Genomic DNA, 20,457 nt, shown 5'->3' with positions numbered 1-20,457 from the left:
AAGCCAAAGGGCAAACTGTGAAACAATGCCTGTACCAGCAGTGCAAGACCAACAGAGACAGAGGTGGGTTAAATATTAAGATATTATTTACTGCTGCTATCCCATTCCCTCCCAGCCTACAAAAAGCAGTATTCTAACAGTAGTGCAAAGTTAAGTCTTCTTGGAACACACTGGAATCACACTAAGAGTGGGATTCACGGTGGGAACAGATGGAAATTTAATGACTGGTCAAAAATGAGGGACATTCTGAAACTGTTTGGAAAATCAAGGCTGAAGTACATGCAGGCAGCCTCAACAGATTCAGGAGGCTTCACACAAGCACCTTCTATAATTTGCGGTCAATGAGGACTCATCACCACTTGCATATTTATTTAACAATGGTCAGTTGCTCTTCAGTCATGTGCCTAGCTGCACGACAATACAGAGCCATCAATAAAATGTTGCCATAAGCTTTTAATGGATGTGAATGACCACATAGCTTCCATATTATTACTTTTGTTACATACTTAGCATTCCCAAAATGCCTGTTAAACAGCCACTCCAGTTTGTCTTAGATATAACCTGTTGCTCTTTTGCCCTCTTCAAGCAAGATATTTGATTCAGCATAGATAACTACAAGTATTGCAATGTACTGTACTTTAGACATTATTTGTTTCCCTTATGTTTACACATGTAAAAGGTATTGAGCTTTACAATGTCCATGTGCCAACATGCCTACAAAAGTACTTTCAGGACCCACCCAAAAATATTAGCTGAAACTTGTCTATAAAAGACTCGGCCATGACACATAAAATAGGTTTTCAGGCACAGAGAAAGGAAGAACTGCTTACAAACTTTCCTTACAGTGCAATCCTACTCAGAAGTCCTACTTAATTCAACGGGACTTACTTCCAGGTAAGTGTAGTTAGGAATGCAGTATTATTTTGTGCATCCTTCAAATAAGGCAGGAATCTTAAAGGGGAACACAGTAATAAGTGCACTTCTGAACCTCTTTGTAAATACAATGGAACCTCGGGTTAAGTACTTAATTCATTGAAGGGGTCCGTTCTTAACCTGAAACTGTTCTTAAACTGAAGCACCACTTTAGCTAATGGGGCCTTCTGCTGCTGCCGCGCTGCCAGAGCACGATTTCTGTTCTCATCCTGAAGCAAAGTTCTTAACCTGAAGCACTATTTCTGGGTTAGCGGAGTCTGTAACCTGAAGTATCTGTAACCCAAGGTACCACTGTATATCTTAGGGCCTAACTAGATATTGTTAGTGGTTAGTAATGTTGTGCATAGTTTGACATGAATAATCAGTGCAGGGCTAAATCAGATTGGAACAATGGCATGGGCAGAAAAGCTCCCATTGGTGGGTATTTACGTCTTAAAACTCATGCATGCCAAAGCTAGACACATAACTAACATCAAGCCTAGCCTGGCCTGTCCAGTCACATAACATGGAAACAATGCTTAAAATAAAATAAAAAATATTATCTTTACAAAGCAGCACAGGAATAGTTCAGGCATGCTCACTTTCTACTTTATGTGCAACAACCCCTCCCAGATACAGCAGTGTACCACTTCCTCAACAATTTAGGTACCTTTTTATAGCAAATGTTGGCCTGACTGCCTTATAGAGAAGAACGGGGGGGGGGGGGAGGGAATAGGGCTATAACTCTGACCATAGGCATTTAAAATCCTGGATGAAATAGCGTGCCCTTAATTTTAAACAAACATGTTTAGGATCATACATGATTAACAGAAAACGGGTCACTTAGTGCAGGGATGCTTAAGCTAAGCAGCCTTCCAAGGTTCCAAGAAAAACCCCCTTCAGTTCCCACCTATCATCTCTTTTTGCCTCTCGTTTTATGAAACTTGAGAAATGGAACACACATAAATGAGATTATCTCTGCTGCTGCTGCTGCTGACCCTCTCCTTCAAGACGAAAAGGGGAATCCATCAATCAATCAAACAAACACAGAAAAGAATAGTCGATACAACCTCGACGCTGGGTATGAACTGACTGAAAAAGGGACTTCGTCCCAGCCAGACAGGACAACCAGGGGACATTTCACCGAAAGGTAAAAAAACAGTGATAACAGTTGAACTTTTTTTTGGGGGGGGGGAGGAAGGGGGCGGGAAAGGGCTGCATGTGGTGCATCCTGGCCGGCGAGCCAAGCAAATGACATTAAAAAGTTCTCTTCAACCGAAGAAGGGAGAGAAGCGACACGCAAACCTTCATGGAGGGGATGTGCACCTGGCTTCAACGGGGCAGGTGAGGCGTTATTCCGTTTTTATTGGGTGGGGGGTGGAGGGGTTTCCTCTCCCCACCCCCCCTATCCCGCTTCCCGGCCCCCTCGCCGCCTTCTCCCCGCGCCGCACGCCATTCACACGAGACGCGCGGGTCTCAGCCTCGACACGTGAAGGGGGAAAGGAAAGCGGCTGGCGGGGGGGGGGTGTCGGGGAGGCCGCGGCGGCGGCGGCGACGCCGGTCCCAAGCCCGCGTGACTCCTTCGGGTCACCGTGACCGGGACGGGGGGGGACGGGGACGCGGCCCACCGACCGACCCACCGCCGTCTCCACACGCCGCCGTCTCCACACACGCGCGCTCGCGCCCGCCCGCTCTCTTCACTCACCGTCCAGCCACGCGCTCTGCAGACCCGGCGCCTCGCCTGCCCGCCTCCTCTCCTCAGGCTCGCTCTCTCGCGCTGTGTGCGTCACGTGCCCGCGCGCGCCCGCTCTCCTACACAACGGGCGCCAAGCACGCCGGCGAGGACCCGGATGTGCACCAGGAAAATAAGATCGCGTTGGGGAGAGGGGGGGGAGAATAGGAAAGCGCCGCCGGAAGCGGAAGAAGCGCGGAGGACGAATGGGGTAACACCCCGCCGCCTGGGTGCTTCTGGTTTTTTTTTGGGGGGGGGGGAACACGGGCAGGTTCCCCGGAGCCTCGTTTGGCGCGGATAAGAGCTTGGGGGTGGTTTATTTGTATAAATAAAATAATAAAATGTTTTATTTATTTATTTATTTATTTAATTTTATTATTATTATTATTATTATATCCATCCAACAAACCTAGACAGCATCCTAAAAAGCAGAGACATCACCTTGCCGACAAAGATCAGTATAGTCAAAGCTATGGTTTTCCCAGTAGTGATGTATGGAAGTGAGAGCTGGACCATAAAGAAGGCTGATCACCGAAGAACTGATGATTTTGAATTATGGTGCTGGAGGAGACTCTTGAGAGTCCCATGGACTGCAAGAAGATCAAACCGATCCATTCTGGAGGAAATCCGCCCTGAGGGCTCACTGGAAGGACAGATCATGAAGCTGAGGCTCCAATACTTTGGCCACCTCATGAGAAGAGAAGACTCCCTGGAAAAGATTTCATTCTCTTTATTCAGCTCATAGTGGTGAGGAGGAATGGAAGTTCCCCCAGAATGTCTGCTTTATATACATTATTTACACAATGGGCCCCACGTGATTGGCTAATTCCGGGATTCTCCTGTGGGCCAATCAGGTTGCGGATTCACTTCCACCTGCAGCTGGATTGGGTGGTTCCTGTGGACCAGTCAGACTGCTGCATTCTGGATCCTATTGTTCTAGGACCAATCAGACTGCTGCATTTTGGATCCTATTCAACTCAGTACAAAACATGTTGGGAAAGATGGAGGGCACAGGGAGAAGGGGACAACAGAGGACGAGATGGTTGGACAGTGTTCTCAAAGCTACGAACATGAGTTTGACCAAACTGCAGGAGGCAGTGGAAGACAGGAGTGCCGGGCATGCTCTGGTCCATGGGGTCACGAAGAGTCGGACACAACTGAACAACATTATTATTGTGCCTCTAGGCATGTGTGACTGGCGCTTCCTGTGTTGGGCACACGCTGCCCTTGGGCCAGAAGCGAAAGCTGCCCGTAGAGATCCAGCATGTGGCGTGGTCCATGCTCTTTCTAAAAGTCTTTCTTCTGTGGCAGTCCCTCATAGCCAAGTAAGATTGTCTTCCATAGACACAGTTTTCACAATGAGTCCATAAGTGACTGTGGAGGCCAATTCTGCATCCACACGTCCTTCCAAAGTGGGGACATTGTTTTCTGGGTGGGAGTTGTACACAGTGTGGATTTGACAAGCATGCCTCCCTCTTAGCACATTTCTTACTTGCGCCCTGAGTTCAAGTGTCTTCAAAGCCCACGACACCTTTGGTAAAGGCTGTTCTCCAACTGGAGCACTCGCAGGCCAGCGTTCCCCAATTGTTGGTGTTTATACTACATTTTCAAAGATTTGCCTTGAGAGAGTCTTTAAACCTCTTTTGTTGACCACCAGCATTACGCTTTCCATTTTTAAGTTCGGAATAGAGTACAGTGGTACCTCGGGTTACAAACACCTCGGGTTACAAACACTTCAGGTTACAGACTCCACTAACCCAGAAGTAGTACCTCTGGTCAAGAACTTTACCTCAGGATTAGAACAGAAATCGTGCGCCAGTGGCACACCGGCAGCGGGAAGCCCCATTAGCTAAAGTGGTACCTCAGGTTAAGAACAGTATCAGGTTAAGAACGGACCTCCGGAACAAATTAAGTTCGTAACTAGAGGTACCACTGTAGTTGCTTTGGAAGACGATAATCAGGCATCTGCACATGACCAGTCCAACGATGTTGATGTTGAAGAATCATTGCTTCAACACTGGTGATCTTTGCTTCTTCCAGTAGACTGGTATTAGTTTGCCTGTCTTCCCAAGTGATATACTGCCGATGCTCAACAGGTGGTCCCATGCTGGTTCTTTAGGACAGTGTTTCCCAACCGGTGTTCCGCGGCACACTAGTGTGCCGTGAGACGTTGGCTGGTGTGCCGTGGGAGGGAGGCGGGCGAGTCGGGCGGCGAGAGGCGGCGGCGGCGAGGATCCGCGTCGAGCCGGGGGCGGCTCCGCGGTGGTGGTGCCGAGCGGCGGGGCAGCGCGCGCAAAAGGGAGGAGCGCGAGACAGCGGAGGAGGAGGAGGCCGGCATGTCCGGGCAGCAGCAGCAACAGCAGCAGCAGCAACTCCCGGCGACGGCTCCTCCTCCGCCCGCTATCGCCGCCACCACCACAACAGCCGCCGCCGCCTCAGCTGCCGCCGTCCCTCAGTCCCTCGCTCTGCTGCCTCCTCCCACCCCGGCAAGGGGAAGGGAAAAAACGTTCACTTTTGTGCGTCCCTCCCGGCGTGACGCTGCGCGCTGACGTCACGGGGCGGGGCTTTAATGGTGGTGTGCCGCGAGATTTTTTCCCGGTAAACAGGTGTGCCGTTGCCTAAAAACGTTTGGGAAACACTGCTTTAGGAAGCAAACTCGGGCTGCTGCTGCCTCTTCCGAAAGGGCAGCTTGCTGCAGACTTGGGAAGGTTCCCCTGAGCAAGGAGACCGTCTCTGTGGTGAGCTAGTAGCCCTGTTTTGCTTTCAGAGGAATTGCTTCAGGGCCGCCTGAGAAAAGCCTCCCAGGGTAAGCCAGCGCTTCCACGACGCTCCCTTGTTGCTGCGTGTGCACGCAGGACTGCCTCCTGTTTGCTTCTTTTAGTTTCTCACCTATGCATTTTAAATAGGTTAAAAAGTTATATAACTTTGGTTGCAAATACTGTACAGTACTAGGCAAGCTGGATACAGTGGTACCTCGCAAGATGAATGCCTCGCAAGACAAAAAACTCGCAAGATGAGTGTTTTTCGTTTTTTGAGTTGCTTCGCAAGACGAATTTCCCTATGGGCTTGCTTCGCAAGACGAAAACGTCTTGCAAGTTTGTTTCCTTTTTCTTAAAACCGTTAATACCCAGGGTGCATTGCTTGAACAGTGTACAGTGGTGCTTCGCAAGACGAAAAATTCGCAAGACGAAAAAACTCGCAGAATGAATTAATTTCGTCTTGCGAGGCACCACTGTAGTTGTGAAGAAGAAGAAAAAGAAGAAGAAGAAGCTTTGTTTACTAAAGTAAAGTATGCTAAATTTGATCTCTCTGGCATCAGAAAACTTTCTGGTACAAATGGTCCACATTTGCATAGGAATTCCCCCCCCCCCGGAAAACCGGTATCACTGCCAAAAAAAAAGTTGAGAAACTTTTACAAAGTACAGATTTCACTAGAGATTAAAAAGGTAAAGGGACCCATGACTGTTAAGTCCAGTCACGAACGGCTCTGGAGTTGAGGCGCTCATCTCGCTTTACTGGCCAGGGGAGCCGACGTTTGTCCACAGACAGTTTTTCTGGGTCATGTGGCCAGCATAACTAAGCCGCTTCTGGCAAAACCAGAGCAGCGCACGGAAACGCCGTTTACCTTCATGCCCAAGCAGTTCCTATTTATCTACTTGCACTTTGAGGTGCTTTTGAACTGCTAAGTTGGCAGGAGCAGGGACCAAACAACGGGAGCTCACCCCGTCGCGGGGATTCTAACCGCCGACCTTCTAATCAGCAAGCCCTAGGCTCTGTGGTTTAGACCACAGCGCCACCCACATCCCTCACTAGAGATTAGGTCTGATAAATAATTCTTTACGTGCCAGCTAATAAAATAAAAAAAGTGCATCCTTGTAAGAAATGTATTTTAAAACTTACATGCATGTTACCCATCAAAATGCTGTTAGCTCAGGAAAAATAAGCTTCACACAGACCCAACTTTAAATGCATTTTACTGTTAAAAATAAAATACAAAAACATTTTATACACTGAAAGTATGGGAGCATTTTGCAAGGGCAAGTGTACAGCTGCTACCCAGGGCACAATAGTACCAGACAGTCCAATGGAAGTGATACATTATATTACAATAATACTATGTAGTTGTATATTCACAAGTGATACACTAGGGCAGGCATTGGCAAACTCGGCCCTCCAGATGTTTTAGAACTACAACTCCCATCATCCTTAGCTAACAGGACCAGTGGTCAGGGATGATGGCAGTTGTAGTCCCAAAACATCTGCAGGGCCGAGTTTGCCTATGCCTGCACTAGGACGTACTTGGGTTCCTCATACACATACAGCATAAGAAATTCACTTGATTCACTTTCCTTTTTGTTGTTACTACACAATCACTGAAGTCGCTACAGCCAAGATTGACAAGCGCCAAGCTCCCACGATATAGCACCCAGAAATGCAGATCTGGGGATAACTTTTATATCTACAAAAAGCTGGGGATAACTTTTATATCTACAAAAAGCTGCCCCAACATGATGTGAACATCAGCCCTTAAGCTGCTCATCTGATTGATTACACTTGTTGAAATAGAAAGCTCATCCCAACTAGTCTGTGCTGCAAATGTAGGAAATCTGCAAAGAATCACAAAGAGGGGTCGTGGTGATATAATAAGAGACCAAATCCCAAGTATAGAAGGATGGACTACTGAACTCCATCTGCAGTCCAAATAGGAAACTCTTTGAATAGTTGTCTCACTACAGCCAAAGCATTAACTTTCACGCCAGAAATGCTATTGGAAGTGGAATAAGGAACTTTGGCTGTGATCAGATACTTGAGCACATTACTTTCCTAGAAGTTTTTTATGCAGAGGGCAGCAGTTCAAGAGACGTGGGGCATAAACAAAAAAAAAATGGACAAGTGTTGGAAATGGCTATTTAACACTAGACAGGAATTTGTTAATCTGCTCTTTTTATTTTTGACCATAATTGGAAAGTCACCACCTACTTAGGGATGCAATTCATTGTTTAATTCATCACATGTTTATGTTTTCAAACCTGCCTAGAGCAATTTTTTCCCATTTCTTCAAATATTTATGAGTACCTACATATAAATTATTTGCATCACCTAATCACTCCATAATTCCACCATAATCCGTTTTGTCTGACATATTTGCAAATACATTTATAACTGACCATTAAAGGTGGATCTGGATTCCAAGCAGTTCTGGCTGTAATCGCTAAGAACAGTTTTATTACCTTGTGCTCCAGCTATGGAACCCTCTTTGTAACAGTGCCGCATTAAAGTGCCATTTAACAACCTAATAAGAAAATGTGCTCACCCCATAAAGAATTGCAGCTTTGCTACTGACTTAGTCAAATGGGTATTTCTCCAGAAACATTTTAAGTTTATTTTAGTTCTAATTAGGACCACAGACTACCCAGCCACAACTGCCTAAACAGCTTAATTCCACTGAGTTCAATGGTCCTAAGTAATTTTAACTGGAAGTATCCTGGCTTAAAAATAACAGCAGCTGCAACAACAATGGAACTTAACAAGATTAAAGAAAACACCAGGAAGACAAGTAAAACAGGTTAAAAAAATATTCATGCCCTCCACCTGAAAATAAGTGACTTCCTTAACTACTTATTGTTTTATCCACCACTGCTTAAACCAGGTCAAAAACGAAAATTTGTACATTCTAATATTTTTATCTCTTCATCTATATTCTATAACCCAAACAGGACATTTGGTATTTATTGTGAGCCTCTAAGTATATATTCTGTTTTCTGCCAGCACCAACTACTTTATGAACCGCACTGGGGCACATCAAATGTCATGTGCCTTTCTCATCCCTTCTGAATGGGAATAGCTGTGATACCCACACTGAACGTCCCGGCAGCCCTGCTTTAACTTTATCTACTCCTATTTTTACTGGAAACCATTTGTAATGCAAACTGGGAAACAGGACCAATATGTATCAGCCATGTTAATTTTCCCAATTTCAGAAAATGCTCGCTGTACAATTACATACGTCTTCTCAAGGCAATAATTACAAATACAAATCACTATACTATTCAAGTCGCATTGAAAATGACTACATCCCAAACTTTCCGTCATCCTCTCAGCTTTAGAGCTTCCAGACTTCATTCCACCAATAGCTGTACACTATCAGTCTGCTTCTGCGGTTGCTGCTGGTGATCATATTTCCTTGCTAGAAAAATAAACACATTTGGATATATTAGACTGCAATTCTAAATGTATTAATAATAATAATAATAATATTTATACCCCGCCCTCCCCAGCCAAGACCGGGCTCAGGGTGGCTAACAACCAATAATAAAAACAAGTTGATTAAAATACAATTTAAAAAACAAGATTAAAATACAACATTAAAACATTAGGATGCAACCTCTTCACAGGAGGAGAAAGGAAAAAGAAAGGGGGGGGGAATCAAACTGATTCTAAACCAAAGGCCAGGTGGAACAACTCTGTCTTACAGGCCCTGCGGAAAGAAATCAGATCCTGCCAGGCCCTGGTCTCATGAGGCAGATTGTTCCACCAGGCCGGGGCCAGTGTTGAGAAGGCCCTGGCTCTGGTTGAGGCTAATCTAACTTCCTTAGGGCCCGAGACCTCTAGGGTGTTGCTATTTATGGATCTTAAGATCCTCCGTGGGGCATACCAGGAGAAGCGGTATTACTAGAAACTAAGCCCTACTGAACTCAGTGGGACTTGCTTCCAAGTAAACATACAGGGAATTGTTAAATTCTTATTGTAAGATTCTGCCCCTCCTCAAAAAAACAGCAACAACATGTAGTTACTTCAAACCCATTGTTTATCTGTTAGCTAACAAACTAATTCAGCACAATACACATTCAGCAAATTCCAATGCACACATTTTAGGATAAAAATTTGCCTTCTGTCACGAGTGCAAAATGTCCACATTTAATAGTAATTGTTACTGGCACATCATTTAGCGATTTAAAGTCATAGAAGCGATCGATGTAAGCACATGTCCAACAATGGCAGGCAGTAAGAAGTTGCAAAATCACACCCCCAACCTGCTAACAAAGATTGATACTAAGGTTATACATGGAATGATGTTTTGTTTTTCAGAGGGTTTGCTTAGAAGGAAAAGTGGGGGGGGGGGGTAATGGGACACTGTCAGTAAGAAAAATCACTCGCAAACGAGAAACCCATTGTAATTCTGCAACCTAGATTCTGTAAACTGGTTTTACATCCCTAGAATAAAAAATGGGAAGTCTGACAAAAAGGCCAAGAGTAGCCCCCCCCCCCAAAAAAAAAAACCATGTCTCTCTCTGTCGCAGGGAAAACTGAACACTGGTCAACTTCTTGTTTTGTATTTTGTGTTTGGCTTTGAGCAAACCTTTGTGCACATCAGTCTCGCAGGTATTCCTTTTGTTTTCATTATGCTGAATGGAGTACCTCCTTTGGAGAGTACCTGGACCATGATTTCAAAGAATAAACACTGTCATCCTATATACTAACATCAAGCCAAAGCAACACCAAAACAGAGAGGTATCAAGCAGTCTTGGGGTATGCAGAAGTACAAAAAAAGCAGCATTTTTCTCGCAAAAGTCCAACACTGAGCATCTGTTAGGGTAGGGGTGGGGTGGAGTGGCTGGACACATGAAATCCCACGGAGGAATTATCCTAGAAAAAAGCATGGCTGGCTGGCCCCCTGAACAGCACCCTGCAACATTTACTTGCAAGTCCCACTTGTACCCCTACTTGTTTCTGATCTAGGCTGGCTGAACATCCATTTACCAGGACATCATAACTAAAATGAACACTACTCCCTTCTCATTAACAGTAAATAGGAGGCAAAACATATGAACAGTTGTATGCCTTCTTATGACCACATGGTCATAACAGCCTACTGCCCAGCTAGGCAGTAATGTGGCAAGATTCACCAGCATAGCTAACCAACTGCAAATTCTGGAACATCCATTGGGATTTGTGACTCCCCTTATTCACAAGCTATGTTGATCCTGTATACTGACTGACATTCCACAATACAGTGGTGCCCCGCAAGACGAATGCCTCGCAAGACGGAAAACTCGCTAGACGAAAGAGTTTTCCGTTTTGGAGGTGCTTCGCAAAACGAATTTCCTATGGGCTTGCTTCGCAAGACGACAATGTCTTGCGAGTTCCTGCTGGGGTTTTTTCCTCCCCCCCTTTTTTCTAAGCAGCTAAGCCGCTTATCAGCTGATCCGATCAGCAGATAAGCCGCTAAAAGCCGCTAATAGCGCTAATAGCGCTAATCCACTAATCCGTCAATGGGCTTGCTTCGCAAGACAAAAAAACCGCTAGACGAAGAGAATCACAGAACGGATTCTTTTCGTCTTGCGAGGCACCACTGTACTATAGTTTTGACCATGGGTAGGCAAACTAAGGCCTGGGGGCTGGATCCGGCCCAATCGCCTTCTCAATCCGGCCCATGGGCGGTCCGGAAATCAGCGTGTTTCTACATGAGTAGAATGTGTCCTTTTATTTAAAATGCATCTCTAGGTTATTTGTAGGGCATAGGAATTCTTTCATTTCCCCCCCCCTCCCAAAATATAGTCCGGCCCTCCCACAAGGTCTGAGGGACAGTGGACTGGACCCCCACTGACCCCTGGTTTTGACTTTCCTCTTGCACGTCTCTGTATAACATGCAGGAAGAGATCTGTACCATCGTAAGCTTGGAAACTTTTGAAACATCCTTCTATTACGAGTTTTGAAATATCCTGAATGTTTATTTCTATTTTGAGTCTCCTTTTGACATATGTTCAGTTATGAATTGCAATAAGGAATAGATGTTCTGAATTTTTGTTGAATTTATAATTTGGCAGGATATTTAGACTATATGATATGTATTTGTATAATCTGGAATACTTAATGTGATTTGATTGGATTGTTAAAATGGAAAATTTAATAAAAAATATTTTTTTAAAAAAAGGAATAAGATGCTCTGTATCTTTAGAAGCTCTGTACAGTGGTGCCTCGCAAGAGGAAAAGAATCCGTTCTGTAATTCTCTTCATCTAGCGGTTTTTTCGTCTTGCGAAGCAAGCCCATTGACGGAGTAGCGGATTAGCGCTATTAGGGCTTTTAGCGGCTTATCTGCTTATCACATCAGCTGATAAGCGGCTTAGCGGCTTAGAAAAAGGAGGGGGGAAGGGGAAAAAAACAGCAGGAACTCGCAAGACATTGTCGTCTTGCGAAGCAAGCCCATAGGAAATTCGTTTTGCGAAGCACCTCCAAAACGGAAAACTCTTTCGTCTAGCGAGTTTTCCGTCTTGTGAGGCATTCGTCTTGTGGGGCACCACTGTATCTTTAAATAAACAACAACAACAACAGCAACACCCCACCCTATACCTGCAGGTGTCAGGGCTGCTAATAGAATAAAATCAGAATATAAAACCACAAAATACATAAACTAAAAACAACAACCCAATAACCCCCCCCAAAAAAAAAACCCAACACATTTTTAAAGGGAACCGCCAGGCAGCCTTCGGAGCTGGATCTCAGTGCCAGGGCTGAATGATGGGGTGGAGACACTCCAGGTATCCTGAACCAAGGCCGTTTTACAGCTTTAATTCAACGCTTTGAATTGTGCTCAGAAACGTACTGGGAGCCTACCAATGGAGTATACCTACCGATGGAGTACATCTCTAGCTGCTGCCGTAGACGAATTTTTTTCACACTATCGTAAAAGTTTGGCTCAGGTGGTACTTCTACAGCAGGAGGTAGCGTAAAAATCCTCATGATCTTCCTTTTATTTCTAAAATCCAAAGGACAAGCAACATGTAAACAATAAAGTAATAAATAATAAAGTGTCATATCATGTCTCCTCCGGTTGTAAGTGGCAAGATAATCTGCAGAACCATGAAATTTGTGCTTGCTTGGGACATTTATTAGACGACCGTAGCACAAGAATTAGCCTGTTCCTTTAGGCGGCAAGTCTTACCACCACTGCAGGATACCACCGCTATCTCCTTCAGAGACTATGTTTTTTTTTTTTTTTATTATTATTATTATTATTATTATTATTATTATTATTATTATTATTATTATTATTTAAGACCACACAGGCTGGCCCCACTCTAAACGTCCCTGTTTGCTCCACCCCATCCTTCCAAATGCACTTCACGCCATTATCACAACTGCCTTTTTACACATTATTTGCCTGTGCCATAAAACGTCTTCAAAGCTTAAAAGAAAAAACCCACACACAAAATGACTCAAAACAACTTGATCGAGAAAAATCCACACACCCCTACTTCGAAAACACGCAAAGCAAAAAAAAAACACACTCAAGCAGATTCACGCCACCTCGACTTCCCAAGCGCCTGAGCGGGCTTCCTTTTGGCTGGCGCCGGAAAGAGCGCAGGGCAGCCTGCTGGATCTCAAGTGGTGGGGAGTTCCAAAAGGCGGACGCCGCCACGCTAAAGGTGGTGGGGAGGGTTCCCAACAGTGCGCAGCGGGCGTCTCTGCAGGTGCCCTGCTGGATCTCAAGTGGCGGGGAGTTCCAAAGGGCAGGCACCGCCACGCTAAAGGCTGTGGCGGGTTCCCAACCTTGCGCAGTGTGGCAGGGAGTGCCGAAGGGCAGGCACTGCCACGCTGAAGGCAGTGGGGGGGGGGTTCCCAACCGTGCGCAGTGGGCCTCTCTGCAGGCGCCCTGCTGGATCTCAAGTGACGGGGAGTTCCGAAGGGCAGGCGCTGCCACGCTAAATGCGATGGGGGGAGGGTTCCCAACAGTGCGCAGCGGGTGTCTCTGCAGGCGCCCTGCTGTATCTCAAGTGGCGGAGAGTTCCGAAGGGCAGGCACCGCCACGCTAAAGGCGTCTCTGCAGGCGCCCTGCTGGATCTCCAGTGGCGGGGAGTTCCGAAGGGCAGGCACCGCCACGCTAAAGGCATCTCTGCAGGCGCCCTGCTGGATCTCCAGTGGCGGGGAGTTCCGAAGGGCAGGCACCGCCACGCTAAAGGCATCTCTGCAGGCGCCCTGCTGGATCTCCAGTGGCGGGGAGTTCCGAAGGGCAGGCACCGCCACGCTAAAGGCGTCTCTGCAGGCGCCCTGCTGGATCTCCAGTGGCGGGGAGTTCCGAAGGGCAGGCACCGCCACGCTAAAGGCGTCTCTGCAGGCGCCCTGCTGGATCTCCAGTGGCGGGGAGTTCCGAAGGGCAGGCACCGCCACGCTAAAGGCATCTCTGCAGGCGCCCTGCTGGATCTCCAGTGGCGGGGAGTTCCGAAGGGCAGGCACCGCCACGCTAAAGGCATCTCTGCAGGCGCCCTGCTGGATCTCCAGTGGCGGGGAGTTCCGAAGGGCAGGCTGCAGTGCCGCCGGCCTATACTGGCCCCGAAAGAGAGATGGGGGAAGCCCACCTGCGCGCGTAGACCAGCAGAGCCAGGCTGGCCAGCACGGCCAGCAGGTAGACGTTGGTGGCCTCGTTCCAAGCCTCGTGCACCGAGTAGTCCATGGGGGCCGCGGCTGCGGCGGCCGCGCCCCCGCCGCCCCCGCTCTCGCCCAGCACGCGCGCACCGGCCATGGGTGAGAATCCGGCGCAAAGCGCAGCGCGGGGGGAGATGCGCCCGCAGCCGGGCAGGGAAACAGGGAGGAAGAGGCCGGCGCCTGATGTCACGTCCTGCGGAAAGAGCCCTGGATTTGCAAAGAAAGGCGATTGCAATGCCGTCGCGCGCCGCCGCTGGCTTCCGGGTGGCTTTGGACGGAGGTTTGCAAAGCGCTTTTTGGGCGCACGCAGGGCCGGATTTACGCATAAGCTAAACAACCTATGGCTTAGGGCCCCAGTCTCTTGGGGCCCCCAAAAAAAAATATTTTAAAAAATTTATTGAGTTTTGATAATACAGAAAGGAAAAAAACCCAACACAATACCAATACATAGACACACAAAAATAAACCACTATTTACAGACTTTTCATCACCCCATGACTCCCCTCCACAACTCCTCGACTTCCTCATATGTTATATTCAATGCTATCGTTGCAATCCTTAGGTTTTTGATTTAATCTCTCTAAAACGTGCCTTTCCCACTTCACTCCTTTAGTCTAAGCATATCAGCCTGTTCTTTTTTGAACAGTGTTTATCCATATATTCTTCAAAACATTTTTGGGGGCCCCAAAAATTTTTAAAGGGGGAAAAAACTCCAGTCTCCAGAAGAATACTAATAAAGGGGGGGAAAGGGATGATGGATTATTAAAATGACATAACTGTCAGTGGGTAGTTATTATTATTTCCAATATCTTTGGGTTAAAATCTTTTCATATGCAAGTAAGCCCCAAGACCTTATTCCGGATATACAGTGGTACCTCAGGTTACATACACTTCAGGTTACAGACTCCGATAACCCAGAAATATTGCTTCAGGTTAAGAACTTTGCTTCAGGGTGAGAACAGAAATTGCGCAGCAGCAGCGCAACAGCAGCAGGAGGCCCCATTAGCCAAAGTGGTGCTTCAGGATAAGAACAGTTTCAGGTTAAGAACGGACCTCCAGAACGAATTAAGTACTTAACCTGAGGTACCACTGTATCATAGCTGTCAACTTACAGATTTGAAAATAAGGGACCAGCAGCCTTGAAAATAAGGGACCTGCAGCCTCACCTGTTCCAGGCACTCCTGTCTTCCTGTCCTCCTGCAGTCTGGTCAAACTCATGCTGGATAGCTTCGAGAACACTGTCCAACCAACTTTGTAACCAGAGGTTCAACTGAATAGAATCTGAATCACATGCACCACAAGGCCTATGCAGCCTCAACTTAAGATGGCTCCCCGGCCTGGCTTTGCACTGCAAAGTTTGCAGCAGCACGTGCAACAAAATGGCGTCCAGCATTCAAAAAACCCCTCAGCTTGCATTAACTAGCCACACACAAGGCATGCAAGCTCCACCCCCCGTCGTTCTTAGACTTCTTATTGGGTGAGCAACACAGCCAAGCAACACAGTTGGAGCCTCCCTCCTCCTTGGCCGGCAGGGAGGGAGGGAGAGGAGCTGCTTCCTTTGAAATTTAAGGGACATCGTTTAAGGGACATCTATCAATAAGGGACAGCAGCAGGACATGGCGCTGGAATAAGGGACTGTCCCTTCAAATAAGGGACACTTGACAGCTATGCACTGTATTGTGTTTAAGATCAGGAAGCTCTGATTTATAGAATGGGGATGATAAAGATAACATGTAACCTTAAATAGGTAATATGGGAGAGTATACAGTGGTGGCCTCCGGCTTCTTCCTAAAACACCCCCAAATGTGGCAAAGGGGTGCAATGCTCCTCACTGCCAGAGAGGCTGAGATTCAGTGCTGACCACCAATTATGGCTCAGCCAGGAGAGCCTGACTCTTAACCTCAAGGTCGTGGGTTTGAGCCCCACTTTGGTTGAAAGATTCCTGCATTGCAGGCGGATGGGTTGTCCTTGTGGTCCCTCCTAGCTCCACAATCCTGTGATGCTAAAGGAAGAGTGAAGAGCCTAAGCCCTGCCACGAACTCCATAGCGGCAGCAGCACCCCTTCTGCTCTGCTTCCGTTGGGACTCCTAAGCGGTGGACATACTATCAAAGGCTCATTGGCATGGATAGCCAAGGCCATCGCTACCAACAACGCTCTTTGGAAAAGAGGACAGTGGATGGGAAAGGCCCCCTTAGAGGGCCATACAATAAACTGGGTGCAGATAGTACAGATAGAATTGGCCCTTGGATGCACATCTGATTAAACCTGTGGGGCCTGATTCAGCCAAGTGAAAGGAAAGCGGAAGGCTGCTTCTGTGGGGAAAGGGATGGGCAGGGAGACAAAGAGCCCCACCCTCTTCTTCTTCTGCTAGGGGAATAACTAACAATAAAGGAGCAAAACACAGAGAGTGAATTTTTCACAGCTCCACAGTTGTTGTTGTTGTTTGAGTTTATTTATTGAGTTATTTAAGCATGCAAAATAGGGCACCGATGTAAGGGTTGATGGGTCCCATTAGGCATGAGAGGAGCAACAGTATTTGTTCTTTAGTTGTGTCTGCCACATTTACATGTGAGGAAGCCAGAATCTAGGAGCAATCCAACAGAATCAGAAATCTAACCACTACAGTCTGCATTGCTGACACACATCTAAAGAAGCAGGTAAGTTTTGGCACTTTGAAGTCAGTGGTTTTTATTCAAACAATGTTCCCAGTTGCGCCTCAGCTGTGTCATAGCTATGGGAAACTGCCAAGAACAGACCCACATCCCATGTCATTCTGGCCTCCTTCGGGAGAAAGGGTGAAAGATAAACTCAATAAATAAAATAATTATAAGTGAGTGTCCGGCTTGCAGACGTTCTTTGGAATCCAGGCATCTGACACGGCTTCCTTCTGAATGCAGGAAGCTCCTGCAGCCATCAGAAGCCATCCCTTCCCTCCCCCGCCTTCTAGAACCCCCCACTCTCAACCAACTCTCAACTGTCTCCCCACCAACATTCAGACTCTCAAGGAAGGAGAGTTGCTTTCAAGTCTGCTGTACTGCTTTCCAAACCTGACCCTGCTCTACTGCTCCGCAATGAGTGAGCTTCGCAAAGGTGAGAACCTGGAACCCCATAGGATTATAGAATTGTAAAGGTGGGAGGGACCCCGAGGGTCATCTAGACCAACCCCCTGCAACGCAGGAATCTCAGCTCAAGCATCCATGGCAGATGGCCATCCCACCTCTGCTGAAAAACCTCCAAGGAAGGAGAGTCTACTGCCCACTGAGGGATTTCTTCCCACGGTCAAACAGCTCTTGCTGTCAGAAAGTTCCTCCTGAAGTTGAGTTGGAACCTCCTTTCTTGTATCCTGAAACCACGGCTTCAGGTCCTGAGGGCTTCTGGAGCAGGAGAAAACAAGCTTCCTCCCTCCTCCCTGTGACGGCCCTTGAGATATTGAGAGGGCTTCATGGCGTGGCTCTCATATCCAAGTCTTGAGGGACAGAGAGCAAAACGTTTCTCTCTCCCCTTTCTCCACCCAAGGCAGAATTGCAAGGGGTCAGTGCATCTGGCTGGAAGGAGATGGTCAGAGTTTGGAGACCAGCCAGGGCTGGCTGTGGGCAGGATATTTTCTGTTGTCAATTACTGGTTGGTAACTTCCTCTGCTTTTATTTTCCTTTCTGTCTCACAGGTTCTCGGGCAGGAAGGCAGAAGCAGAAACAAATATCCCTGGACATTGTGGTATGTTAATTCCTTGGGGAATTCGTTTCCCACATATTTATTTATTTATATTTCTATACCGCTTTATATTTTTAATAAAAATCTCAAAGCGGTTTACAGCATAATAAATCAATAAAACACTAGCCGGGCGACGTTCCTCCGGCCTCAGGAGGAGCCTCTTCAGTAGGGCTGGCTGGTGGGGCTGGCCCTCGCCCCCAGACCAGGTGGAAAGGGCCTTGCAGGGAGCGGCCTTCACCCTCCCACCTGCCCCCTAGGTCCCTCCGCTGGCTGGCCGCCCCCTGATGTGGCTGGGGGGAGAGAAAATATGGAGGGCGATCTGCCCCAGAAGAAAATCTTTGGGGAGGGCCCCCGGGACCCCTGTCCCCTAGAGTGGGTGCCTTTGGCAGGAGAGTAAAATGTCCTTCTTCCTTCGCAGGGCCGTGGTTTGGAAGTGCCGGTCAGGGCTCCGGCCAAGCAGCAGCCCAGCGGTGCCACGTCCCAAACCAACATCTGCAGGTATGCTGTGCCCTTCTGTGGCAGGGGTGGGGCAGTCTGAGGATGGCACGGCCGGTGCGCTCACACTGGGCTATTGCCTCATAAGAAAAGGTTTTTGATAGAGGGTGAATTGAATGGGTGGAGGGTTGGAGGAGAGGCAGAAAGAAGAGCTCATTTGACCGTGGCTAGGGGGCGCGATCTGGACGGTTCTCCAGGGGCGCAAGATCACCCAGCTACGGCTCTGCCTACAGGGCGCCCTTGACATTTGAGAGCCCAAAGTTGGCCCTTGGTTGGGCACAGTTCCAGGTTGAAACCTGTGGAGACCCCTAGGCAGTCAAAATATCCCTGGGCTCCTTGCAAATCATATCCTGATACGTTTTTGATTTTAGCAACCAACAATAATTAATAGGCAAAACAAACAGGACTTATTCTGATCCGTTGTTGCCTGTCCATTGAATAATCTGGCTCTGGTGGAAATCAATCCCAGAATTCGCCCTGTCTCCCCCAATCATACTAACTGAGCTTGTTTCTTCCGTAGGCGAGAGGCCGGCCAGAGCAAAGGGGGAAAGGCTCCCAGCTCAGGTAAGTGGAAATGCCAACTGAGGGCCCCATATTCTAGGAATGCTTCCTTCCCAGGTCCCCCACCCTCATGCCCCAGACTGGAGCTAGCATGGTAGAGAGCCAGGCGCCTGCTCATGTTTCTTTTTTCTTTGCAGTGTGGGAGCCTTTCCCCAACACGTATTTTGTTCTGGCCAAATCCCTGGAGAGGCGTGGCGAACATCAGGTACGAGGGCAGAGGGAATGAAGGGATCTTTGTGGAACATGTTTTGGGAGTCCTAGAAACACTCTCCCACCTGTGGCTTCCATTCTCATGTGATGTCCTTCTTTCTCCACAGGGCCACGCCTCCAGGGATGAGGCTCCAGCGCCGGCTCCCGGAATGAAGAACCGAAAAACATCCCAGCGGTTCCCGGCTGTCGTCCCTCGTGGCGCGTCCCCACTGCCCCTCCTCCGTACGGGCATGGCTCCATCCCGGCCCGGTTTGGCACAGAAGCAGCAGCCAAAGTTTCCTCCCATTAAAACAGCTTCTCAGGTGAGGGAGGAGACTTTGGCTGTTGCTTCCGTGCTAGGCCGGTCGGATGCCCGTACGGTGGAGAAGTGGGGAGGCCTGATAAGATCAGGTAAGTGGAAATGCCCCTTCCCAGATCCCCCACCCTCATCCCCCAGACTGGGACTAGCGTGGCTGGGAGACAGGCGTCTGATGATTTCTTTGTTTCCTTTGCAGCGAGGGAGAAGTTCAGCCGTGGAACCGCCGCATTCCTCCGGGAGGGACTGGAGCCCAGACGACGGCCTCTCGCCCCTGAGGTAATGGGACGGGGGGGAGGAGGGGGGCCCTAGGACACACACGAGGAGGGCCTGTGGGATCAGGCCAAGGGGGCGTCTGGTCCAGCCTCCTCTTCCCCCAGGGGCCACCCAGATGCCACTGCGAAAGCAGCCAACAGGATTCGAGCCCAAGAAGCAGTGCTTCAAAGATCCCTTCTTTCTTGCAGGATCTCGATCGTGCACCGCTGTGGCTGCTGCCCAAGCCTCCCCCCAAAAGACCAGGTAAGAGGAAGGGAACCTTTGCATGGGGCGGGGAGAACACCTTTGCATGGGACGGGGAGAAGGCTGGGGGCCTTCCTACAGGGGTTGCTTCACTACAGCTCCCATTGTCCTTGACCACTGTCCTTTCCCCCCTTCTTTTTTTTATACAAAAACACAGGTTGAGGCGAATTCCAGAGCGTTTGGATCTCAGCTGAAGGACTGTATTCCGGTTTCTGATTTGTCAGCTGCTGAAGCATTTGAAAGCTGTGATGTGATAAATAGAGGCTTTACAAATGTGAAGAGCGAACTTTTCCCTGTTCATCCTTTGGACACACCGGATACTTTTGTTGTTGCTAAATCAAGATAAGATGAATTTGTCTACTCTGAGAAATATTCCGGAGCTGCATTCACCGCTGAAGCTGCAGATGGAATTCCAAGCAGTGAAGCTGCTCCAGTGTCTTCCTTCCTAGTTCTAACTTGTCCCCGGATATCTGGAAAGGCAACTGGGACTGCACTGGTTTTGAGGATATTCTGAACGACCCGGCAGAGAGTGAAGGAATGGGAGATCCTCATCTTTTGGTAGAACACAAACTTGGTTTCGTATAATGCGCACATCC

The 20,457-nt window shown here is 48.0% G+C and overlaps 3 protein-coding genes across 10 annotated transcripts in view; 1 reads left to right on the top strand and 2 right to left on the bottom strand.

Annotated features, from left to right (window-relative positions):
• SLC20A2 (solute carrier family 20 member 2) overlaps nt 1–2,678 on the bottom strand; it is an 86,914-nt gene extending 84,236 nt beyond the window's left edge. For 6 of the 8 annotated variants that reach the window (XR_014212803.1, XM_082194874.1, XM_082194880.1 and 3 more), the window contains exon 1: nt 2,614–2,670. The gene's annotated coding sequence lies outside the window, so the exon portion shown is untranslated. Of the gene's footprint in view, nt 1–2,238; nt 2,260–2,613 lie in introns of those variants that run through there. The other 2 variants (XM_082194877.1, XM_082194878.1) reach the window with 2 other exon arrangements.
• On the top strand, nt 26–20,425 carry LOC309516631 (uncharacterized protein; the record flags this gene model as incomplete). The annotated part of the gene is made up of 11 exons (XM_082195392.1): nt 26–63; nt 797–894; nt 1,924–2,062; nt 17,735–17,784; nt 18,200–18,305; nt 18,797–18,840; nt 18,975–19,042; nt 19,155–19,437; nt 19,542–19,621; nt 19,807–19,861; nt 20,019–20,425. The coding sequence occupies 11 exons, from the start codon at nt 26–28 to the stop codon at nt 20,021–20,023; spliced, it is 966 nt and encodes a 321-aa protein (XP_082051518.1). The 3' UTR covers nt 20,024–20,425.
• SMIM19 (small integral membrane protein 19) lies at nt 7,292–14,181 on the bottom strand. The gene is made up of 3 exons (XM_082195195.1): nt 14,003–14,181; nt 12,278–12,402; nt 7,292–8,831 (listed from the first exon to the last, which is right to left on the bottom strand). Exons 1-3 carry the CDS (start codon nt 14,164–14,166, stop codon nt 8,764–8,766), a joined length of 357 nt encoding a protein of 118 aa, XP_082051321.1. The 5' UTR covers nt 14,167–14,181; the 3' UTR covers nt 7,292–8,763.
• Nucleotides 20,426–20,457: the final 32 nt, after the last annotated feature.

The sequence above is a fragment of the Podarcis vaucheri genome, assembly GCF_965113315.1.
Source record: "Podarcis vaucheri genome assembly, chromosome: 13".
NCBI classification, from domain to species: domain Eukaryota; kingdom Metazoa; phylum Chordata; class Lepidosauria; order Squamata; family Lacertidae; genus Podarcis; species Podarcis vaucheri.
The sequence above is the reverse complement of the archived record's forward strand: the minus strand, read 5'-3'. Positions and strand labels throughout refer to the sequence as shown.

Bases quoted from the DNA above. Each gene is read 5' to 3' on its own strand.
- SMIM19 (XM_082195195.1), bottom strand. From the start codon at position 14,166: ATGGCCGGTGCGCGCGTGCTGGGCGAGAGCGGGGGCGGCGGGGGCGCG. The intron at 12,403-14,002 runs GTGGGCTTCCCC...TTTGGATTTTAG, and splicing joins CTGCTGGTCTACGCGCGCAG to AAATAAAAGGAAGATCATGA. The intron at 8,832-12,277 runs GTAGGTATACTC...TTATTTTTCTAG, and splicing joins GCTAGAGATGTACTCCATCG to CAAGGAAATATGATCACCAG.